The 20,316-nt window shown below is 37.0% G+C and overlaps 1 protein-coding gene across 2 annotated transcripts in view; it reads right to left on the bottom strand.

Annotated features, from left to right (window-relative positions):
* Positions 1 to 20,316, bottom strand: part of gnl1 (guanine nucleotide binding protein-like 1) — a 97,872-nt gene that overhangs the window by 23,142 nt on the left and 54,414 nt on the right. For both annotated transcript variants that reach the window (XM_039769986.1, XM_039769985.1), the window contains exons 8-9: positions 7,006 to 7,197; positions 575 to 753 (exon numbers count right to left, since the gene is read on the bottom strand). In XM_039769986.1, coding sequence (XP_039625920.1) covers positions 575 to 753; positions 7,006 to 7,197 — 371 coding nt within the window. The remainder of the gene's footprint in view (positions 1 to 574; positions 754 to 7,005; positions 7,198 to 20,316) is intronic.

Genomic DNA, 20,316 nt, shown 5'->3' on the forward strand with positions numbered 1-20,316 from the left:
TGGGCTTGTGTGCATGTGAGAGCTGACAACCAATGAGCACTCAAGCAAAAGAGCAATGCATAAAATGCAACTATGAGGTATAAGGAACACTGGTGGTTTCAACCAAATAAACAGAAGATAGACTTGTCTGCCTGAAGTTGAGCATTTTATGTACCACTACAGAATAGAAAAAAATGGGTAAAGATTTAAATTGAACTACCTTTAAATTATGTTACTGGTTGTCAAAAAATGGGGTGAGCTTCTGATACTTTGGAAATGTAAAACTATGTTACAAAGTTCTCCTACATTTTTCTTATTTGAAATACCATGTGATTTCTAGTCAAGTAATGCGACACACACCAGCAATGAGATCAGCAAATGCCGTTGTCAAGTTTGACATTCGATCTGACTATAAGGCATGTTATGTAATATTGGCTTAAGGTTATATTTACCTAATATCAGGACTAGATGATTGTTAGTTATCTCTTGTTGCGCAAAACCACATATTTGAAAGAGATTGCACTTACTTTTTTACATGACTGCTTCTTTCCATTTAACCTTTTATTCAACATTTTCTGCTACTTGAAAATCATACCTGTAAGTGTCTGTTAACAAGAGAGGGGAATATAAGGCCAGGGCAGTCACACAGCCGAACAGAAGGTGTCAGGAAGTATGTCTGGAAGTACTTGGTGTGGCCTGGTGTTCGTGATGTGCTCACCACTTTCCGACCCACTAACCCGTTTACCAAAGAAGATTTTCCAACATTGGGAAATCCTATAAAAACAAATGAAGACAATGATTTTACTAGCTGGTCTCAAACATACATTAAGCTAATAACATATACCAAAGAATTTTGATTTAAATAATAAAATATGCAAAATGTCATTGGTGCAGTTTAAGTTATGCATTCTATCTGAATCTACATATAATACAAAGTTATTTCATAATCATTTACTTGATTATCAACAAAAACATTTCCCATTTAGTTAAAAAGGTGAAATTTGGGAGGATGTTGCATCTGCTAAGAAAGGACACAGAAAAGATTGACGGGCCACATGAATAGCCAGCATCACTAGCCAATAGGGTGGACAGATGACTGAAGACAGGGTGGTGGTCCTGGACAAGAAAAAAGAGATGTGATCATATTATGAAATGGAAAGAGAACGTTTGGCAAAGCTCAGGAAAGATGTAAAGCTCAATGGTTAGCAAGAGCTATTTTTTACTGTTCTACTCTTATATGCCTATCACCTCTTATCTCAGTTATTCATTGTCTTTCGTCAATCTTCATCCCCTGGTTGTGGTGATGAAAGCTACAAGGTAAACTGACCCACCCTTGACTGCAATGCTTAAATTGCACAGCTGTAACTGCAATTGCCCAGCCTCAGTCTTAAGATTGTGGGGCATGCATTTCTAAAGGGCAAGTCACAGAATTGTGTAACAAAGCTTGAAGCTACTGCTCTGCACTCCTTGCTCCTCATGTTGATACAGCAGTGTCATATATAAGGTACCAGCACTTATGCATATCCACTTCAAGCATTCGCATCTGTGCACTTTAAAACATTTAACCATGAAAATAATACATACTTATATTTTACACTAGCAAAATACCCGCGCTTCGCAGTGGAGAAGTAGTGTGTTAAAGAAGTTATGAAAAAGAAAAGGAAACATTTTAAAAATAACGTAACATGATTGTCAATGTAATTGTTTTGTGACTGTTATGAGTGTTGCTGTCATCAAGGATTTGATTATCATTATTTCTTTCAATCAGGTTCGTATTTGGAGGATGTGTTGTGTTCAAGTTATATTCCGTGTTTGTCAACCGTTGTAAAGATAACAGGTTTCATTCATCGAAGTGTTCACTACCCAAATCGGTACTCGTGAATCTAAGATGTTTAACAGGCATTCCCGGTATTAAGTTGTGGATTTGCCTGTGAATATTTAGCGGCAACGTGTCTATGAACTTAATTTAAACTTAAGCTTTACACCTTGCTTTCCTATTGATATGTCTACAAAGGCTTGTTTAGATTCAGAGGGTTGTTCCTTTCTTACTGCACCAATAAACAGCTCGTCTTCCTCTTTATCTGAGTGATCACACACTGCATGCACGGGTTTACCTTTCCCAGTCCTGCAAACTTTAGCGAAGTGGTTCAATTCACCACATTTTTTACACTGTCTTCCTTTAGTTGGACATTGACTTTTTCCACCGTGTGCTTTGTTTCCGCAGTAGCTGCACTTATGAATATGCTTGTATGCATCACTTGTTTCATATTCTTTTGCTGCCTTCTCAATTGTGTAATGCGTTTTTCATTCAGCGCTCTTTGGAGTTTTTGCTCGTTGTCTGCGTATTGCATTCACAGTCAGTTCACGTGAGCCGCTTGGAGTACATGCATCGAAGGTTCTCAGCTGTGGTTGTGCTATCTCGTGCGATCTTGCAATGTCCACGGCTTTATTTAATGTCAGCTCAGACCCGGCACTTATCTTGCACTTTTGCTGAGTTTGTGCCAAACACTATTCTACCCCTGACCATCTCATCTTCGTTTTCACAGTCCTTCACCAGCAATTTTAACTCTGTTACAAATTGGTCAAAAGTATCATTTATACCCTGCGTCTTCTCATTAAACTTATATCTCACCGCTTTAAAGCGGTCATAATAAGTTTTCAGTACCTTGGCTTCCTCCTGGGTGAGAGTCAATGTGTTAAAAATGTCTTTTCCTTTTTCCCCAGTCCACAGAAGCAGGTAGCTGCATTTCTCACTCTTGTCTTTGCCTTTTAGCGGGCCAGAAAACATCAGCTCCACGTGCTGTCGGAACTTTTTCCATTCTCCCGGCAGGTTAAGAGAATCCCAGATAGTTTGTGGCAAGGGAACTCCAACAAAATCCATGACTGTCCTCTATTCTGACACCATGTCTTGTTTTCACAAATTGTGAGAAATGAAATGATGGCGAGACTTTCTTTTAAAGTATGCAAGGGAACTTTATTTATTACAGCTCTGACATTCACGGCATCTGTGCTCTAAATTAAACTTCCATAATAGTAACCTTGAGGTCCCTTTTTCTGGTGCCTTCCTGATGACATAGGTGCCTAAACCATGCCTGATAATAATACATTTCAATGACATATAAATATTACAGTGATCACCTCGATAGACATCTCACCACCCAAATCGTTACTCATGAATCTAAGATGTGTAACAGGCATTCCCGGTACAGTGTAACCTCCGTTCACAACCATAATTCGTTCCAAAACTTTACACCACAGCTTCTCACCTGGATTTAGGGGAGTTTAACAAGGTCAATCTGAAACATACATTTTTCTCCTGAACATGTCCTTGGTAGATTTGCTTGAATGCTTTGAGTAGTTGTCATATTGAAAGACCCACTTTCACCCGAGGTTTATATTCTTGACTGATGATATGAGGTTCTGGTCATGAATCCCTTGGTACATCTCAGAATGCATTGTTCTTCTCATGACGTGGAGTCGTTCAGGCCCAGAAGAAGAAAAGAAGTCCCAGGTATTGAATTCACACTATGATGCTCGATTTTTATGATAAAGTTCTTTTGTAGTAGGAAGTGTTAGAGACTTTCTCTAAACAAACTGGTTTGATTGAGACAAAAAAGGTAATTTATGGACTCATCTGTCCTGAGAATGGACTTTCAGAAACTTTCAGGTTTGTGTGTCTAAACTCTGCCAAACTAAAGATGGGAAGTTTAGTTTATTTTTAACATTAGAATGTTTTTTCCCTGGCAATCCTCCCATGAATACCATTTTGATTCAGTGTTTTTCTTATTGTTGGAGCATGCACTGTTACCTGAGATATAGAAAGTGAAGTCTGCAATTCTTTAGACTTTATGCTTCAGCCATGCTGCTGTTATGTTAAATGTTCACCATTTTAAAATTATTTGTCTTAGAGTGGACGAATGGAACTCAAATCTTGTTTTAGATTTTCTTTTTTGAAGCGAAAGAAAATATCTATATATAGTAATAAAAACAGTTTATAAATGTGTGATCCATTAAGTTAAAATCACTAATCACAGAAAGCACCAATTCTAAGACAGTAAACTTCTAGTACTAAAGTAGCACAGTGATGTTCAAAGTAATACAATGTACAAGAAAATATGCTATACTTAAAGACCTTTTAGGTTTGACCATGCTGCTGAGCTCCTTTCCTTTAAAATCATATTGAAATAGGAACTTACATACTGGGTACAGGTTTTAAACCACAGCCACCAATAATTATTAGAAAGAAAGCACTTTATCATTTTTGACATCTATGTCATGACAATATTTGTATAATAAAAAAGCAGTAATATACTGTATGTTAAATAGATTTGTTTGCCGAAACTTACAATTAGTAGAGCATCCTAGTGTCCAATTTGGTCCACTTGTGCATGTATCTCTTGAGAATCCATTTGTGCATGTTTACATTTTAACAACGCTGCATATTCTTTCCAGATTACATGTTACATTACATTTATATAAAAACCAAGAATCTTCACAGATTAATTGCAAAATAGCACTAAACAACTCAAATTTATGCATAATTATTAAAACAATTTTTCAAAGATATATCATTATCTGGTTATACCATCCTCATTTTATTTGATTAAAGTAGTGGCATTCTACTAATCTGACCTTCCATTTATGGCGATTGTTGAATCAAATCCTGAAGCTATTCTGGTAGAGGTTGTAAATGTCAAAAGAACTCCGAAGACCTCACTTCATGATTTACTTAGGAATCAAGTGAATACAATGAATCAAGTAAAACTAAAGACAGATGTTTAAAAAAATAGTAGCTGCAGATTGAAGAAGACTGGTCCATGATTTTCTATTTTCTTCACAAGTTTTTCACCTTTTGATTTGTAATGGAGCGAATACATATGTTGTAAAAGACGTAGTATTTATGCCCTCTAATATGGCAAACAAAATGACACAGACATGGCTTTTAAATCATGAAACAATAATCCATGAGCTCTAGAATGGGAATAAAATCTTGTCTCATCTGACCGCACTTGTAAAGGCTCTTAATCTAATTCTGGGTTGCAGGGGATACAATAATCTATCATTACATTAGCTTATTTGCGGAATTCTTTATCCATGGTGACTTACAACATTTATGACACAATCTATATATATAATTCACTAAGGCAAGACACCCATGGAAAGCACGCCGGAAGGGGTGTGGATTCACTAAGCCCGACAAGTAAGACACCTATGGTGCACGCAGGGAGGTGCCACGCCCACCAACTCCAAGACCATTGGATACGACGACAACTTGCAGAGCCACGCCCACCAACTCGGATGCGAGGACACAGAAAGAACGGCGTCATTTATATTCGTCTGTCGTAGAGGCCTCATGTTCCTCTGAGACACCTTGACTGTTCATACTATGAACTTCATAGAGGCATGTTTCTCGCGGAGTTGAATCGCCACATGCAGCGTGTGAAACAGTTTGAGAGGGGTATCCCATGGGATCCTTAAAACAATCCTTTACAACTGAGGTTAAAACACAATGAGCAGTCTTTAAAAACTGAGTTTTTGGTTACGACGCACGACCGCGTGCACCATGGCAAACTGTTTTACACGCTACATACAGCAATTCGACTCCGCGACAAACATGCGTCTTCTTCACTCACGGACAATTACATGTTCCTCTCTCCAGAGTTCTATCTTTTCACTCACTTTCTGTTGTATCCTCAAACCCTCCCTTTTTAGACAACTGTGTCTTTCCAGAAGTGTTCAACCATCAATAAATAATTATGCAGAGTTTGTTATGCTGTGGGTTCACTATTGTGTTGTATTTTGCTCTCTCCAGAGTTCCATCTTTTCATTCACTTACTGTTGTATTCTCACACCAACCCGTTTTAGACAACCGTGTCTTTCCAGAAGTGTTTAGCATTCAATAAGTAATTATGCATGAGACTGAGCGTGTGTCTACCTGGCGCAGAGAGGCGTGGGTAAGCCGTTGAACCCCATTCGGGCTGCAAATCATGGAATTCCCACTAAGTGCGACTCATACGCTCCCACTGGTTGCGTCCCTACCCTTTGTGCACACCCCCCTCTCAACTCGCTACTACCATGGTCAGGTATCTTGGTGGATTAAATATAGAAAAGCAGCCAAAACCACACAGAGCAATGAGACGTCTACGTGAGTCACAGGTGCATCTGGACTGTGTAAAGACGACAACGACTCAAGTGACGGAGGGAGCTGAATGGACGTCCTTCTCCTCTCCTCCCGTTCCACACTAAGTGCCGTGCACCCCCATCCCTCCGTCTGGCAGGAGAAGGTGCGATGAAGGTCCGCCAGTTTTCAGTCATGGACGATTGTGTGTTGGTTCTTTCCATGCATTGTTACAATGTTGCTTTTCTTGCTGATTCATTACATTACCGATTTTTCAAATGTTAATTTTCTCCCTGTGCTTAAAAATCATTAAAAAACCGGCCTGATTATGCGATGTATGGTACTCCGCGGGTGGGCTAGTTGGTTATATTTCTTTTGGTTTTCCAATTGGAGCACGTTCAAATCAAGTAACTTGCTCATGGTCACACAGTGTCAGTAATGGAATTTGAATCTACAGCCTCAGGGTTTGAAGTTCAAAGCCTTAACCACTACACCACACTGTCTGCTTACCTATCAAGTTAGCACTGAACAGGGCCGCAAGGGCATCACAGTATTGACCAAGATTCCTTTTACGCACCATAAATGAGAGAAAATGTTTTCTAGATTACTTGGCATTACTATAAATCAGTAGCTTAATACATGCAATTATGCCAAAAAAAAAAATCTACTTTTTTTTCAAGCTTAACTAAAACACAAACCCACTGTAACTTGAAATGATTGGGACAGCCTAGGGTTAATCAGGATGGCCCTGGGCCCAGCCAGGCCAAACCACAGCTACACCCCACACTCAATAGGTCTGGAAATTATTACTTAAAAAGTAAATGCAGTACTTTCAGTGCAGAACCCTGTAATAAAACATATTCAAATATAAAGTGCAATAAATAAGAGATGAATATTTAATTACTTACCAACACATCCCAATGTAAAAACACCTTCTTTATAGAGATCCTGGCAAGGCATTCCTAACTCTTCAGAAACATCACCAAAATGTTCCATGGAAATGGTCTCTTCTTCGTTATCTTCATCTGAGCCCCAGGCATCCTGATGCGAAGAGGCAGCAGCATCTTTATCAATTTTTTCTTGCCAGCAGCTCAAATTCACTGGAACAACATTAGTAATGCTCCTTGTTTAAAGTTTGCCTAGGTTATTAGTAATAAAAAATACCTTTTACCACAGACACTCTGCAAACTGTGATGTTCATTTTAATTGTATTTTGATTTATCAGTCTTTCAAAAATGTAAGTGCATTTGGCTTAACTGTACATTAAAATAATTTTCCTTACTTTTGGTGTTCAGAAAAATATGTATAGTCCAGTAATACTACAGGACAGTACAATCTGGCACCAAAGGGTGCAGCAAAAAAGCTCAAATGTCTTGAATGACGGAACAAAGCATGCACTACTTAAAAATCTCTCTATTGAATCAAGGCAAGAATTGCCTCTAGACTTTGAGATAACAGGAACTAGGATTGTGTTTTCAAGGTAACTACTTCATGCAACCTTATAGTTGTGCTAAAAAACAATGAATGTATTGGCTTGTTATGTCTGGTAACTAGTGATACGTTCAACAAAAGTTTAAATATAAAGAACATGTATTGGTTAAGTATTTAGACCTCCTTGAATTATAACATCAGTCACCACAGGCTTAACAGCTTGCTCCAAATTTACCCTTTCACTGCATTGTCACAACATATGCACAGAGAATATTCAGTGTAACATCGGTACCAAATTATTTAGTGATAAACTCACAGTGGTCTCCTGCACTAGACTGATAGCACATGGACTGACTTTGCTTAACCTGAAGAATCCAAATGCACCCTTTGTAACTCAACAAGAAATTATTATCTAAAGGTAGAAACAAAATAATTTCCCTTGCATTGAAAAGTACTTTCAAGAATATATCAAGAATTAAAGTTACAGTAAAATAAGAGTGCCATTTTTCAATAAAAAACTCTTTAAACAGAACAGTGGTAGGATTTTATCTGTTGACTTAATGCATCTGAATTCTCTCTGTGAAATGTTGCAATGATTTTTAACAAGACTGTGTTTTACATATTGTAATTCAATTTCTATAACACTGGGAGTCTGATGACCTAGTTATAATTCTTTCACAATAAGGATGCAAATCTTCTAACGATGTATGATTACAATATTCAGTCTGTTGCTGCCACATGTATGAGATGAGGGACAGAGTTTTAAGATCATGGGGCTTACCAAATCCCTTTTCTTTCCTGCCTCTTTTCTTCCTTTTCACAAATGTTATTTAATATTTTTTATTATTTCTTTCCTTTCTGGTTGCAGGTGACATTTACGTCTAAAATATCTTTCTCATCTACTATTTCTTATACTGCCACAGCAAAGGCATAACTTCATAAGCAATTAGCAGCTTATTGAATAATGTGAACCTAGCACCATCCTTAAGAACTTCAAAGCTGAATACTTATGCTGCTCTTTCATAAGTGGTTAAAGTTACATAATGCCTGTAATCTTTTCTTAAAGAACATGTTGCCATAATGGAAATATACTCCACAAGTATGTTCATTTCCACCTAGCACAGGTGTTATTTTTGAATGGCCAATGTAACAATTCTGTAGTCAGTACATTATAAGCACATAGGCCCTCACTGGCAGTGTTCTGAGAGAATAAATGTCATACTCAAAGTTGTGCATATTTACTGTTAGAGCAGGAGTGAAGATAAAATAGCTATGTATGCAGATACTATAACTATAATCACTGCATCCTTAATATTTGGGGCTTACAGTCTTTTAGTTAATTTCTATGTTCTGTTAAACAATTTTATAAAATGGAAGGACATAATTTTCTAAATTTCCAAATACAGTATACATAACATTATTAAACTCATTTAATCCAATTCAGAGTACAAGGCAGGAACCCTGGATAAGGTTCCAGTTCATTGCAGGGCGCACTCTTGCACACACCCACACATAGACATACAGGAACAGCAGATTAACCTAACATGTATGTCATTGAGCTTTCTTAGCATATCCCAAAATGCCCAAAGAGACACAAGAAGAAGGTGCAACAACCAGGGTCCTTATGTGTAAACAGTGCGTACGCACAAAAATGTTGCATACACCCGTTTCCATACTCACATTGCAATGTATGAAAACTAAATTTGGCATAAAGCCATGCACATTTTCATGCCAGCTCAATCCATTGCGCATGCAAGGTTTTGGCTCAGTTTTGCAAACTGGCAGCACCCAGCGTCACAGCAGTACCAGACTACAGTGATCCCTCCTCGATTGTGGGGGTTGCGTTCCAGAACCCTCCGCGAAAGGTAATAATCCGCAAAGTAAAAACCATATGTTTATATGGTTATTTTTATATATTTTAAGCTCTTATAAACTCTCCCACACTCTTATAAACAACATTTCCAGCACAGTTATACAGCATAAACCCTTTATATTCTCTTAGATATTAGGTAAGATTTGTTGAAATTATGTATGTAAACACACTGTTTATATATAGTAAAACATAAATGTTATTTTAAAGATATCGAGTGTCTTCGATATCACATATGTTACAGCCATTATGATAGACAGGCCACCAGCAATAAATACGTACAATGCAAGAAAAATTGTATACAGTAAAATGTGTGTACAGTTAAACTAAATGTACGTACATGTACTAAGTACGTAGAAAATTAGTTATGGGTACTCACCAACAATGACATGACGACTTGGCTGATAACGATGAGTTTAATTTTAACAAAGGAGAGCGTTACAGCTCTTCTAAAGGAGCCTCTTCAGGCGACTGTGTAGCACCGGCGGTGTTTTGCAAGTAAGAAACATCGTGATGGGCAGTTGCTATCGCTACTTTTTCATTTGTATAAGGAGGTTTTTATACACTTCCATGGCATCGTCAAGAGCATTTCTAAATTGCAAAGAACGAATCACTTGAGGGTCCCATTCTTTAACCGATATCTGGAGATCTTTTGCCATTGGTAGAATGGTCGCGAGACGCTCAAGAGTTAGGCCAGTGTCTTCTTCCTGTGCTGGGTCCTCTTGTTCCTTATCTTCCTCGCTCGATGACTTGGTCATCTCAGCCAAGTCTTTGTCGCTCAGCGTCTCGGAGTGGGCATCTCTCAGAGTGGGCATCAAGCACCTCACTGATGAAACTTAACTCTTTACACAGCGAAACATGTTGATACTGAATGAGCGAGACAAGACTTCCTGGTTAACGCAAAGTGGAATTGAATTCTGCGCTCCGTCGCTGAGCCAATCTGTACCCAGGAGCTTAACTGCGTGCTCTGATTGGGTAGCTTCTCAGCCATCCGCCAACAGCGTCCCTTGTATGAAATCAACTGGGCAAACCAACTGAGGAAGCATGTACCAGAAGTAAAAAGATCCACTGTCCGCAGAAACCAGCGAACCAGCGAAAAATCTGCGATATATATTTAAATAGGTTTACATATAAAATCCACGATAGAGTGAAGCCGCGAAAGTCGAAGCACGGTATAGCGAGTGATTACTGTATTTCAAATACCGTTGTTACTCTCAGTAGTATTTTAATCCACTGTATCGGAGTGTGGAATCACAGCTCTACAGCAGCTGATCGGAAAGAGAAATATCAGGATACAGCATCTAGCACATGCTGCCGCAGCCATGTGCACAGTCTATTTGAACTGCTCCCATATGACAAAAACTTCAGAGCCTTTCCTGTAGGGACCTCACGGTTCAGAAACAGTTTTATCCCAAGAGCTCTAAATGCACTCAATCAGTCCAGCAAGTGCTCCTGGCAGAAATGTTTGTATAAGTACAATATCCTCACTGTAAACTTGCACTACAGTTGTAATACTGCACAACCTGAGCCACTTTATGAACCATTTCACTATATGTACATGTATACTGTACTTATGCTTTCATATTGTATATCTTTTCATGTTTTATATCGTATTATTATTATTTTATAGGAATATACGTTTATGGAGTATTTGCATATTGAATCTCATTGTACCATCCAATAAAAATAAAAGAATTCAATTCAATAGAAGAAAGCACATATTTACATATGATGACGACTGGCTTCTAAGTTGATTTAGATTTCTAAGAGCTACCTTCTTGGAGCTCTTGATATCATTTTAAGATGAAATACAGTATAATATGAATATTACATTATACAGATACTATTTAACTTCATTTAAATATTGTATAGTGTTAATAATTAAACAAGTGGGCATGGTGGTACAGTGGTAACAATGAGCTGGTGCCCAGTTTAGGAATTGTTCCTGCCTCGCACTGTATGCTTGCTGGGACTGGCACGACCCTAGATAGATAGATGGATAGAAAAATTAAACATGCACTATGAAGCACGGTGCAGGTAACATCTTGCGGGAGGTAAGAACAATCTCTGGATAGAGTGCCAGCTCGTTGCTACCACTGTGCCACCGTGTCTCCATGTTTTATACATGCTTTAATTCCTATCACCATGAAAATTATATCAAGTATACATCTTAGTACTTAAACTGTTAAGAGAGCTGTATTATCATTAATGTAATGTATCCTGTGTCTTTTTGGCATAAGAGAAAACCCATTTAAGAAGCACGTAGTGATTCACACACATGGAGTACATAGAAGAACACGCAGAATACAAAGCATTTAATGTGCTACTTTAGTTACGATGGGATTTGAGAAACTAGTAAATTAAATGATTTTTAAGATAAAGTTTATGATGTTCTACTTTAATGACAAAATAAACTACGTGATTACAGTGTAAATTTTGAGATTAAAGTTGATATTTGGAAGTTTTTTCCCCACTATGCCCCTATTTTTTTTTTTCTCTGTACCCAAATACGCTCACACGGTGGGCTATAGCTCACCTTTTCATAGCGACTTTGATATCTGACCACTTCTTATTTATTTTGGGAACTATGCAACTTTCTGAACTTGAACTTTCGAGTTTCTCCCCTACTTTATGTCACTCAATCAACTTCCTTACCAACAAATAGCACATTTTTCCTTGGTATTCGCTGAAATTCTTCTTTTTTTCCCCCTGTGCTTTTGCCATTGTCTTTTCACAGAACATTGAACTTAAGAGGCTACTTATATTGATTTGCATATTCAAGGAGTCGGGCGGGGCAGCAGGCACATGCATGTGCGTTACATTTCATGCTGACCGGGATTTATGTAGCAGAAAAGCGTGGAAGTTATCATACGCAGATTTATGCATCTGGATTTTTTTTGTGCATATGCACATTTCTGTGTTTGTCCATACACCATGTTTTAGTGTGAATTCTATTCACGGCGTTATACATGAGACCCCAGATGCCGTATTTAACCTCCCTAGTATTAGACTCAAGCATTATTTGGGCAGTATGAAGATAGTGCTAAAAGTGTTAGTCCTGAGTATTATTCAGGCAACGATATAGATGCATCTCGCATTAAACCCAAAGGTTACTTGGTTTGTAATAATGGCAATAGCATTAGTGCTGAGCGTTACTCAGGCAACAGTATAGGTGTGTCTTGTGTAAGTGTTACCCGAGTAAAGGTGTAGACGGTTCTTATCCTAGCGTCATAATAGTGTCTAATAAGAAACACCTCTCATCAGTAGTCTTCAGGCAATGAAATTGAAATGATCAGTGAAACCAAAAGTGATTCTGGGGAATCTAAAAGTGATGCTCATGTCACATGCACATATGGAGTGTGCTGTTTATATTATTATTAATATTATTTGTATTATACTTTCTACACTTCTGACTTTTAGTGTTTTGTAAGTTTTACAGTAGAAAGATGACTGTCATTTTTCAAGCCAAAAAATGCAAAACTTTTTACATGTATATTTGAGAAAAAAAGTGCAAATAACTGTGCAACAGTGTCAAAAAATTTATAATTATGACCACTGAAAATAGCCTGGTCTTCATTTCCAATTTTCTTTTAAGGTCAAATGGTTATGTGGCTTGGAGGTATTTATTTGTTTTATTAAAATATTAATTTATTAATTTACTTTAACCACATATACAGTTTCTGGGTCATAAGGAACTATAGCACATTCTGGCAGCATCAGGAAAGGAAACTTAGATAAACCTTGATTTAATGCTTCAAATTGTTTAAAAACTGTTAGAATATGACAAATGTTTAGTTTTTTTAAGCATGAACTTGCTTTTTGACTACTTCATATTATTTGACTTTTTTGTTTTTTCTATCTTTTTTGTTGTAATGGCTTTTGTCAATTTGTTTTGCTTGTGTACCATGAGAGTATTTAAGTTACGAAAATAGTGAGAATCAACACAATATTTTTTTTTGTCTCTGACATCATTCATGTGAGACATCCTGTTCTTTACAATAGAAAGAGAAAAAAATTATTTAGCAGGACTGTAGTACTATTTTCGGTTTTTCCAGTTATACAAAACTCAACTGATTGAGAAAGCATGGTCTAGTGGCTAAGGCACACAGTTAAATGAATACTAACTGTATAACCTTAAGTAAATCAGTTAATCTGCCAGTTATAAAAATAAAAAACATACATGTATACAAGTTTACTATAATTCTATAATTTAAAGTGACTTTGAAAAGGAAATCACTATAGAAAGGTGCCATGCAAAATAAAGATTAGTCGTTTTCAGAACATTGGAAAAATTTAGATGAGAACATCACCCAATTCTGATTAGGTTCATTGCACCAAAACCCTCTGCTTCCTGTATTTTAGTAAATTCTACACCCATCTACACATTGACTACACCCTGAACTCCAGTCTTCTTTTTGATGCCCAAACTCTGACATGTGAACTTATCAAATGGTTTCCAAAAGTGAAGATATGGTTCCTCATAGAATTCCAGCATGTTAGTAAAACTCAACCTTCATCATCTGAACCCATTCTATTTAGAAGCAATCTTGTACTTGCCATGTGTTGCTCATCTTTTTCTTAATTTCATTTTTAATTTATCTGTGATGCACATTAACGTTACTGGCATATAGTTACACAGATCTGCCCATTCACTCTTTTTACATATATACTGTATTTTCCTGTCCTTAAAATGCCTGTGCTTTATTTACAAAAGGAAACGTTTTGTCCTATTTAAGTTTTGCTTTTCGTATAAGGAGACAATTGCTCAGGCTTTAGGATATTGATTAACATAGCACTGAATTTATGAACATTACTTGTCACCTCTACACTTTCCTAAAATATCTGCATGATTTTCCTTTCAATTGTCCAATTTCACACAACAGACTGGTAAAACAAAGTAACAAGGCATACAAGTAAAAGGTATGGAAATACAATTTCATAAATATTGAGATCAGATGGTCTCATATTCTCAAATCCAACTCAGATGAAAATATATTTTTGTAATTACTCTTTCCTCTTTTTTAATGTGAATCTGAGTAACAATGAGAAAATGGAAAAACACTGTCAAGTTCAAATTCAATTGTCTCTACAAAGCATATCAATTATCTTTCACAGGGGTAAATGAATTTGATCCTTCTCGATGAACTGTATGTAGCTGATTTGATGTTTTTAACTTTAAGCCATATTTACCCTATGCTCATCTGACCATCAGTGTATTCCTGTATGGATGTCAAAGATAAGTCTATAGCCATGCAGCTATCATTGTATTATGACATATGGACATTATGTTATTTACTTTAAACCTCTCTTTATAAAGCATATACATGCACACTCACTTCAAATCATCCATCCATTTTCTAACTTACTTATGCAATTCAGAATCATGGGTATAACCAGTTAGCCACAGTATAACAAAAGATCTAATGTTACAGGTTGATCACCTTTACCTTTTTTGTAAATCTCTGGCTTATGCATTTACTCTTTTGCCCATGTGGGAACTGTTGTTTCATTATGAAGTGCAAAAACTCCCACTACACTGGGGTGTATATATTATATAATATTGTGGAGGTGTTACATGAGGTTTAATGTCTTAATATGTTTAACATGCTCTAACTGGAACCATTAATACAAAGCATTCTTTAATTATTTTATATAGTTGTCAGAATTGTTCACTTTGTTCCTTAGGAAACAGTTAATGGATGCACAAAGAGTTTACTATTGGGACTTTTGTCCACACAACTACTATATAATAAAACACTAAGATATGTGTTTGTGTCCAGTCCCACAGAGCAGTGTGAATGGTCAGTCTGGCTTTGGTGACAAGATCAAAAGGAGGAGAAAAGACACAGGAAGTATGCCAAGAGTGTCGTCTTCAAAGACAGGAAGTATAATATGAGACAGGAAGGCAAGAAAGGCACATCTCAAATAATATCAGTCTGAGAAGTAGGTTTTACTAGAATACGCTTGAGAGAGGGAGAGCCAGTCAAGAGAGGTTCAGACCAAGGTTATTATAGTTAACGAAAACTAAAATCAAAACTGAAACTATTATTAAAAAAACATTTTCGTAAACTGAAATAAAATAATTAACAAAACCAAAATGAAAAACTAAACGAAAATATTAAAGTAGCTGGAAAAACTAACTGAAATAAAAAAATAATTTATTAAAATATTTTTAGTTTTCGTTTTTGAATGAATATTCTTGCCGTTAGTCTTTAACCCTTGTAAGTTTTAACTCTAAAACAGAAAGTCATCCACCACGAGCAGCCCGCATATATTCATCCAGTGAACAGAAGCTGGTGAAGGAGGGCAGAGTAACAAGCTGAGTGCGGTTGCATAAAGCATGAGAAAAAGAAAGCGATTTGCGTGCCGCCTTTCTTGGTGCTTTTTGTGTATCAAGATGTAATTCAAATGGCTGAAATCAGAATGTGCTGGTCAATAAAACGTTTACCATAAAAAAATCACGAGTGAGTAACGTTTCAGTTTATTTCTCAGGTGTCTTCTATTTGTTGACAGCAATTCAACTGCCACTATGCACAAGAGAAATCATTTTTACTTTCTCATATACGAAGTACATTAATCCCTCGCTATATCTCGCTTCGACTTTTGCGGCTTCACTCTATCGCGGATTTTAAATGTAAGCATACCTAAATATATATCACGGATTTTTCGCTGGTTTGCGGATTTCTGTGGACAATGGGTCTTTTAATTTATGGTACATGCTTCCTCAGTTTGTTTGCCCAGTTGATTTCATACAAGGGACGCTATTGGCGGATGGCTTAGAAGCTACTCAATCAGAGCATGTATTACATATTAACTAAAACTCCTCAATGCTATAAGATATGCTTCCCGCGCGGTGCTTGATTGTTTGCTTGTCTCTGCCTCTCTCTCACCCTCTCTGACATTCTCTGCGTCTGACGGAGGGGGTGTGAGCAGAGGTGCTGTTTGCACAGAGGCTGTTTGCTTAAAAGATACTGACGCTCCTCTAAAAAATGCTTTATTGCGGTGCTCGGCATATTTAAAAGCACACGTATTGATTTTTTGATCGTTTGCTTTAATCTCACTCTCTCTCTCTCTGACGTTCTCTGCGCCTGACGGAGGAGATGTGAGCAGAGGGGCTGTTTGCTTAGAAGATACTGATGCTCCTCTGCAAAATGCCGCTTTATTGCGGTGCATCAGCAAACTTAAAAGCACACGTATTGATTTTTTGATTGTTTGCTTTTCTTTGCGAGCGCGTGCTCTCTCTCTTAAATTCTCTGCTCCTGATGCAGACACTCCTTTGAAGAAAAGATATATTTGTATTCTTTTAATTGTGAGAAAGAACTGTCATCTGTGTCTTGTCATGGAGCACAGTTTAAACTTTGACTAAAGGGTGTTATTTCATGTCTAGAGGGCTCTAATAATGTTAACAGTGTGGGAGTGTTTATAAGGGCTTAAAATATATAAAAATAACTATACAAACATATGGTTTCTACTTCGCGGATTTTCATCTATTGCGGGGGGTTCTGGAACACAACCCCCGCGATCGAGGAGGGATTACTGTATACAGAAAGTATAGTAATCATGAAAAAATTCGACCTTGATATTTTGATGAATCTTGATGTTATTGACTAACCAGTGTCCAACAATACTGTTTTTTGGAATTGCGTGTGTAAACATGATAACTCAAAAACGTCGATAGATGGATGAAATTCGGCATGTGGTTGTTACACCACAATTGTAGACCTGTATTAAATTTTGGGCCAAATCCATCACCCAGAAGTGGTACTTTACCTGAACACATACTCAACTTTTTTTTATTTATACAGCTGCAAAGTCCGATTTATTCAACTTTACTTTTTTAATAATTGTTCAATATATTATTAATTTGATTTGTTGTTGATGGTAATGTACATAAATATTAAAATATAATCATTGTCTTGCAGTTTACTCCTCAAATATCCATCCCCATATCCGAGGATACATGAAAGTCGAGGGGAGACCACTCCCGGATTTTAAAAATAAAACAGCGCCGATCGAGAGACTGACTAGGTCATCATACAAGATCAGCATATTGTTACTGACCAATCACTTTTGCTTTAAAAACATGGTTTAACAACGAAGCGATACAAACAAAGGTAGCGAGTCTGACAAGTAATGAAAAACTACTAATGGGTTTTTGTATTTATTCCATATTTATTAATTTATCTTTTTTAGTTCATATTCACAACTCAAAATCCCTAATATTGTGAAAGTAATCAATTAGCAGAATATTTTAAAATATTTGTCTCCCTTTTTTCAATGTTTTTCTCTCTCTCCCAAAACAGATAGTTGAAATATCATATTCTTTTTGTTTTTAACATCAGCCTTATCACACACGTGGACAAAATTGTTGGTACCCTTCAGTCAATGAAAGAAAAACTCAAAATGGTCACAGAAATAACTTTAATCTGACAAAAGTAATAATAAATAAAAATTCTATAAAATTTAACTAATAAAAGTCAGACATTGCTTTTCAACCATGCTTCAACAGAATTAATAAAAAAAAAAAACCTCATGAAACAGGCCTGGACAAAAATGATGGTACCCCTAGAAAAGACTGAAAATAATGTGACCAAATGGACATGTTAATCCAAGGTGTGTCCACTAATTAGCATCACAGGTGTCTACAATCTTGTAATCAGTCAGTGGACCTATATATAGGGCTCCTGGTAGTCACTGTGTTGTTTGGCGACATGGTGTGTACCACACTCAACATGGACCAGAGGAAGCGAAGGAAAGAGTTGTCTCAGGAGATTAGAAAGAAAATTATAGACAAGCATGTCAAAGGTAAAGGCTATAAGACCATCTCGAAGCAGCTTGATGTTCCTGTGACTACAGTTGCACATATTATTCAGAAATTTAAGATCCATGGGACTGTAGCCAACCTCCTGGACGTGGCGCGGGAGGAAAATTGATGACAAATCAAAGAGACGGATAATACGAATGGTAACAAAAGAGCCCAGAAAAACTTCTAAAGAGAACCAAGGTGAACTTCAAGCTCAAGGAACATCAGTGTCAGATCGCACCATCCGTCGTTGTTTGAGTCAAAGTGGACTTCATGGGAGACGACCAAGGAGGACACCATTGTTGAAAACAAATCATAAAAAAGCCAGACTGGAATTTGCCAAACTACATGTGAACAAGCCACAAAGATTCTGGGAGAATGTCCTATGGACAGATGAGACAATAACTGAACTTTTTGCCAAGGCACATCAGCTCTATGTTCACAGACGGAAAAATGAAGCATATCAAGAAAAGAACACTGTCCCTTCTGTGAAACATGGAGGAGGCTCTGTTATGTTCTGGGGCTGCTTTGCTGCATCTGGCACAGGGTGTCTTGAATCTGTGCAGGGTACAATGAAATCTCAAGACTATCAAGGGATTCTAGAGAGAAATGTGCTGGCCAGTGTCAGAAAGCTTGGTCTCAGTCGCAGGTCATGGGTCTTGCAACAGGACAATGACCCAAAACACACAGCTAAAAACACCCAAGAATGGCTAAGAGGAAAACATTGGACTATTCTAAAGTGGCCTTCTATGAGCCCTGACCTCAATCCTATTGAGCATCTTTGGAAAGAGCTGAAACATGCCGTCTGGAAAAGGCACCCTTCAAACCTTAGACAACTGGAGCAGTTTGCTCATGAGGAGTGGGCCAAAATACCTGCTGAGAAGTGCAGAAGTCTCATTGACAGTTACAGGAATCGTTTGATTGCAGTGATTGCCTCAAAAGGTTGTGCAACAAAATATTAAGCTAGGGGTACCATCATTTTTGTCCAGGCCTGTTTCATGAGTTTATTTTTTTAAATAATTCTGTTGAAGCATGGTTGAAAATCAATGTCTGACTTTCATTGGTTAAATTTCATAGAATTTTTATTTATTATTACTTTTGTCAGATTAAAGTTATTTCTGTGACCATAGTGAGTTTTTCTTTCATTGACTGAAGGGTACCAACAATTTTGTCCACGTGATAGAAACTGCAGATGAGGACTCTTCATCATGATTTTTCCTGCCTTGCATCCAAACCTGCCGTGGTAGGCTCCAGGTTTTCTGAAATCCTACTCTGGATAAACAGGTTCATAAATAATGTATATATTATTCCTAATCTCAGATGCTGTCTCTGTTGTTTTATGCCTGTCTGTACTCCTATTACCTGCTCTTGCCCTGCTCATTATGGGTTTAATGTTCTTATGGTGGGCTATTCAAGACTCACCACCCCTAACCTTGACACTACATGCTTGTTGTTCTTTGTTTCCCTCAATACAGCTAGGTGGGGTCTATACACTGATTCAAGTATAAGAGCCCTATTCTTCCTAAGCCCCTGTGATTTTCATGAGAAAATATTTTAAAAATTATAAAACTGTCTAAAATTGTTCATATCCAGTGTCTAGTTTTGATTATGCTTGTTTTTATCAGACAAAAATAAAACCAGATAATAAACCAGGCAGTATAGTAAGCTTCCAATAACATTAAACTCATATCCAAATCTGTTAAGTGTACAGTTCTGTCTGACTGTGACACAAAACTAACTCCGTAGGCGCTCCATGCCATAATCACTAAAACTAAAACTAATATATATAAAAATAAAACAGAAATGTCTTTGTGAAATAAAAACTAAACTAAAAATACATGATGAAGGAAAACTAAAACTAAACTAAATTTCCAAGTAAGATTAGAAAAAATATAGAAATAAAAACTAATATAAAAAGGCAAAACTATAATAACCTTGGTTCAGACACACATGGATACATAAGTAAGGCACTAAAAATATTTTAAAAATATTCTGTTACCTGTGGCTAGGTTTAATTAAAAGAGCAATGTCTCTTGGGTGGGGGTTGCATTCTGTTTTGTTAGGATTTATCTTTTTGTTTTTTGTTCCTACTTTGTATTTTAAGTTTCTAATTAG

The sequence above is a fragment of the Polypterus senegalus genome, chromosome 11 (genome assembly GCF_016835505.1).
Source record: "Polypterus senegalus isolate Bchr_013 chromosome 11, ASM1683550v1, whole genome shotgun sequence".
Taxonomy (NCBI): domain Eukaryota; kingdom Metazoa; phylum Chordata; class Cladistia; order Polypteriformes; family Polypteridae; genus Polypterus; species Polypterus senegalus.